Genomic DNA, 4,098 nt, shown 5'->3' with positions numbered 1-4,098 from the left:
GTTCAGGTTGACGTATAACTAACTGGCCTGCAGAAGATAACGAAAAAAAAAAATCAGACAGATTTTAAGACAGGATTTTTTTAAAATAGAAATTTTCTAACTTTTGGGACAATGTGGTCTGATAAGGAGAACATTTATATACACGTTTAAGCCAGAATTATTTGAAATTTAAATATGACTTCCCTACAACTTTAAAATAAGATACCTAGATAATTTATGCACTTGAAATGAGATAATGGATTCTTTTTCTTATTTTAATGAAAATTGTCTCGTTCCATTGGCAAAGTGTCTCACCTATGGTAGCTGCTCAACTCAAGACAAAAATGCTCTTATTTTTAAGAAATATTGACTCACTTAGATTTTCAGTGTGTATTATGAACACTCATTATGAACCCCCCCCCAAAAAAATATTTGATAAGCCTTGTTGCCCCTCCAGAATCTCTGCTCCTAAAGCTAAAGGAGCTTTAAATGAAAAGTATGGAGAACCAAAGGGTCCGGTGTTTCTCACCTCCTCAGGCTTTACGTCTCTGCTGGTGAAATCCTTCACGCAGTCCATGAAGCAGTTCTCTGTTACTTTATTGTACGTCCCCAAAAACTCCTTGAACTAAAAGTAAAGCAGAAAAGAAAAAACACAGCAGTGAGGAAAAAGGCATCATTTTCCAAACATCCAGCCTGAGTTACTGGAAAACCAATAAGTTTAAAGTCAGAAATGAGTTTTTGATCCAGACCTTTCCATGGTCTCTGACAGGAGATTAATACATCTTCAGGGGTGTTTGACTGTTGACGTTTGTCTCTAGGCAGACGCATAAACCCAACACTTTTCCTTTGAGGTCAGGCCTGTGCAGAGTCGCCCCTTGAGGGCTGTTGGCCTGCAGGTTTTTAAGGTTTCTCATCTTCAGCACAGCTGATGGCTTTAGCTAAACTGGAAACATTAGTGTCAGCTGTGCTGAAGCTGAGAGACACTGATACCTGCAGGACGGGGCCCTCGAGGGCCGACTCTGGACTGGTCTGCTTTAGGCGCTTCTCATCTGCAACAACCATCTCTGGCTTCGCTCTAAGGAGGGTTTAAACTTCTGTTCTCATTTCTTTAGCCCACAGCGTCTCAGTGAGACCAGATCGTAGGCTTTGACTAGACCCAGGACTTCCTGTTGTTATTCTCATCAAGTGCCTGGAGGACTTACTGCTACATCCCAGTTCTGCTTCAGCCATTTCTACGGACAGTCTCACTTTCTCTTCAGTGAATTCAGGATGATCTAGCTAGTTCCTGCCACAGTAAAACTTCCCCAAACCTTCATACTTCCACCTCCATGCTTTCCAGGATGACGTTATGGTTTTGTTTGGGTGAATGAGTCATTTGTCACCCAGGTCATAGTTATTCCAAAAAACTTAAAAAACAATCCATTGAACTTTGTTTCCAAGTTTGAAGACCTTTCTCTTCCCATTCAGGAAGCTTTGTCAATTCAAAATGTCAGAAATAGCATTGAATTTGAAGCTTTATAGAGTGGACCAAAACAAAGCCTGGTGTCTGCTTAGAAAACATGCAAACTGAAACAGAAGGGGTCCACCCCTTTGGAATCGGGGACATTGGGTTCTTTGTCAACCTGCAATGCCCGATACTGGTCTCTGGCTCTAAAAAGGGAGTCGTTAGAGGCATTGCTGGCCTGGCTGACCAGGTGAGATGTTTTGGTCCCCTGAATGGGGGTGGGGGGTTGAGATGACAGTGGGAAGGAATCAACTATCACTGCATTGTAGGCTTTTGAAACCTGAGTGCCCCCCCTCTGTTTAATAGAGAGAAAAATATACCTTAAATGGAGGGTATAGATTTTCTACACTCTGATTAAAGATTAATCGATTACTAAATTAGTTGACAATTATTTCAATAATCAATTAATCCGATTAAATGTTTAAGCCCTAAAATCCAAACAAAACAGATGGAAACATCCTCCACCCCCAAGTCAACAACAGGCGTTAAAAATGCTTAAACGGTGAAATTTGGATGCTGGGTCAGATACTGGTTTGAATCTGCATGTCACGCATACGCTGTGACGCCCCAGAACACGGGCGCTGTGACGCCCCAGAACACGGGCGCTGTGACGCCCCAGAACACGGGCGCTGTGAACGCACCTTTACAGTCAGAGTTCACCAGCTGATAATCACCAAACAGCAGATGTCTTTTAATTTCAGGCAGTGGAGGTGGTCGTAACCATAGTAACCAGATGAAAGTTAGGAGAAGCTGATAAAGCCGGGCCGCTTACCTGTTTGATCTGGTCAGACTCGGTCACCTGGACGGCCATAATTCACACCCTGATGGAAGAACAGGACAACAGTCACACCTACAGCATCCATCCACCAAATGGATCAGAACCTGTTTGTGTAAACTCCCTAAGCAGGAGGGTTTCTGATCCAAACAGAGAAAGATCCAGTTAGGATCAAACCTAAAAGCCTCAGTAAAGCCATTGACTTACAAACCATGTAGTTGCTGTTTTCTATGTGATCAGATGATCATCAGCAGCCAGACAGACCAGTGTACGGTGTTCAGTCAGACTAGCATAGCTATAGTCAACACGCCTGCGCAAGACCTCAGATTTGCATTTAGCCCTTTAGTTTTGTATGAAAAATAGACTTTAGACTCAACCTCAACAGGCGTGTATCCCTTTAGTCATGTACAAAAAACTATTTAAAGGTCAGATCGCCATACCTTAAAAAAAAACAAACACCAAAAAGAAAGTAATTATTATTTTTTTATTTATTTTTTACATGACTAAAGGGATAAACGCCCATTGAGGTGGTTTACAGTCTACATTGAGCTAAAAGGCTGATTGGTACTGCAGCAGCATCATGGTCCAGCAGTTCAGACGTGTTTCATCAATAAATTAATATAAATATGATGAGTGAACAGTAACTTTACATCCAAAAACTTCCTCCTGTTTCCCTCTGAGCTTAACTTTGACTTTCTAATGGCAGATTTTGTTCTTTCATTCACCTTTAGAAGGTCTGAGTTATTTGGGTGAATAAATGTAGAGAAATCCGGGAGGTTCTCATTAGAGAACTACCCTGAGATTTTTTATTTTATTTACAGGAATATTAAAAACTATATATAATTTTTATTTCTTCAGTTTTATCGCCTGCTTCATTTCTCTACTTGAATTATCTCTGTGTGTCCAAAAATGTGCCAGAAGAAACTAGGATATCATATTTTAATCAAACTTGTCAGCAAATAGAAAACGCAGTAAGCTGCAGCTGATGGCGTCCAGAGGACAGCTGCTCATCAGAGCCACTGAGCTCCAGCCTCACACACCCGCACTGGCTGCTAGCGGAGCTAGCCTTAGCTTCACCAGGAGACCACTGCCGCAGGCAGCTGTCCGCGGCTAAGCTAATGACGGCTACCTGTGTGTCCACGCTGGGCCCACGCTGCTGCTGCTGTGGATGGCTGTCCGTGAGAAGCAAAAACCTTGAAGGGCGAAAAGACAAACGGCCGCAGGTTTTCTACAGAGACCCGAACACCTTCATTCCCAGTGAGCCGCGCTGCTTCCTGTGACGCAGTACGCCTCTGACCGCTGCTGCTACAAGGTTAGCACCGGACAGCTAACCAGGCTAATCACGAGGAGGATCTTCTTCTTCTTCTTCTTTGATATTTTTGGCAGTTGGCAAACAACAGATAGATGCATTTCCGCCATCTACTGGAATGGAGTGTGGACCAGAATTACTCTCAGGAATTAAATTCTATTATATAAATGTGTTATTTTTAGATATCGAAATACTATACTGTAAATATTACTATCTGAATAACTTCTGAATTATTGAAATAAATCTAATTTACCTTTTACTTTACTCAAATTTTGAATGAATTGCTTTCTCTCCTCCTCATATTTGTTACAGTATAACATCACGTGCTCAACTGTTTCATCTACCCCACAATATTCACATTTCCCATTCCTATGTTTTCCTAAAATAAACAGAGTACCATTTAATCCGGTATGACCAAACCTCAATCGAGAAATGATTGTTTCTTTTCTTCTTCTTTCTGTTCTTCTCATTTCTCCAATTTTCTTTTGAATTTTATAAAACCAATGTCCTTTATTTCCTTTCTCCCATTCG

The 4,098-nt window shown here is 41.4% G+C and overlaps 1 protein-coding gene across 1 annotated transcript in view; it reads right to left on the bottom strand.

The window, feature by feature from the left end:
• The window catches only part of timm9 (translocase of inner mitochondrial membrane 9 homolog (yeast)), a 7,758-nt gene extending 4,124 nt beyond the window's left edge, over nucleotides 1-3,634 (bottom strand). The window contains exons 1-3 of the mRNA XM_015392534.1: nucleotides 3,388-3,634; nucleotides 2,256-2,304; nucleotides 509-604 (exon numbers count right to left, since the gene is read on the bottom strand). Coding sequence (XP_015248020.1) covers nucleotides 509-604; nucleotides 2,256-2,294 — 135 coding nt within the window. The 5' untranslated portion in view covers nucleotides 2,295-2,304; nucleotides 3,388-3,634. The remainder of the gene's footprint in view (nucleotides 1-508; nucleotides 605-2,255; nucleotides 2,305-3,387) is intronic.
• Nucleotides 3,635-4,098: the final 464 nt, after the last annotated feature.

The sequence above is a fragment of the Cyprinodon variegatus genome, unplaced genomic scaffold (assembly GCF_000732505.1).
Source record: "Cyprinodon variegatus isolate N-32 unplaced genomic scaffold, C_variegatus-1.0 Scaffold595, whole genome shotgun sequence".
Classification (NCBI taxonomy): domain Eukaryota; kingdom Metazoa; phylum Chordata; class Actinopteri; order Cyprinodontiformes; family Cyprinodontidae; genus Cyprinodon; species Cyprinodon variegatus.
Note: the sequence above shows the minus strand (reverse complement) of the source record. Positions and strands in the feature narration are given on the sequence as shown.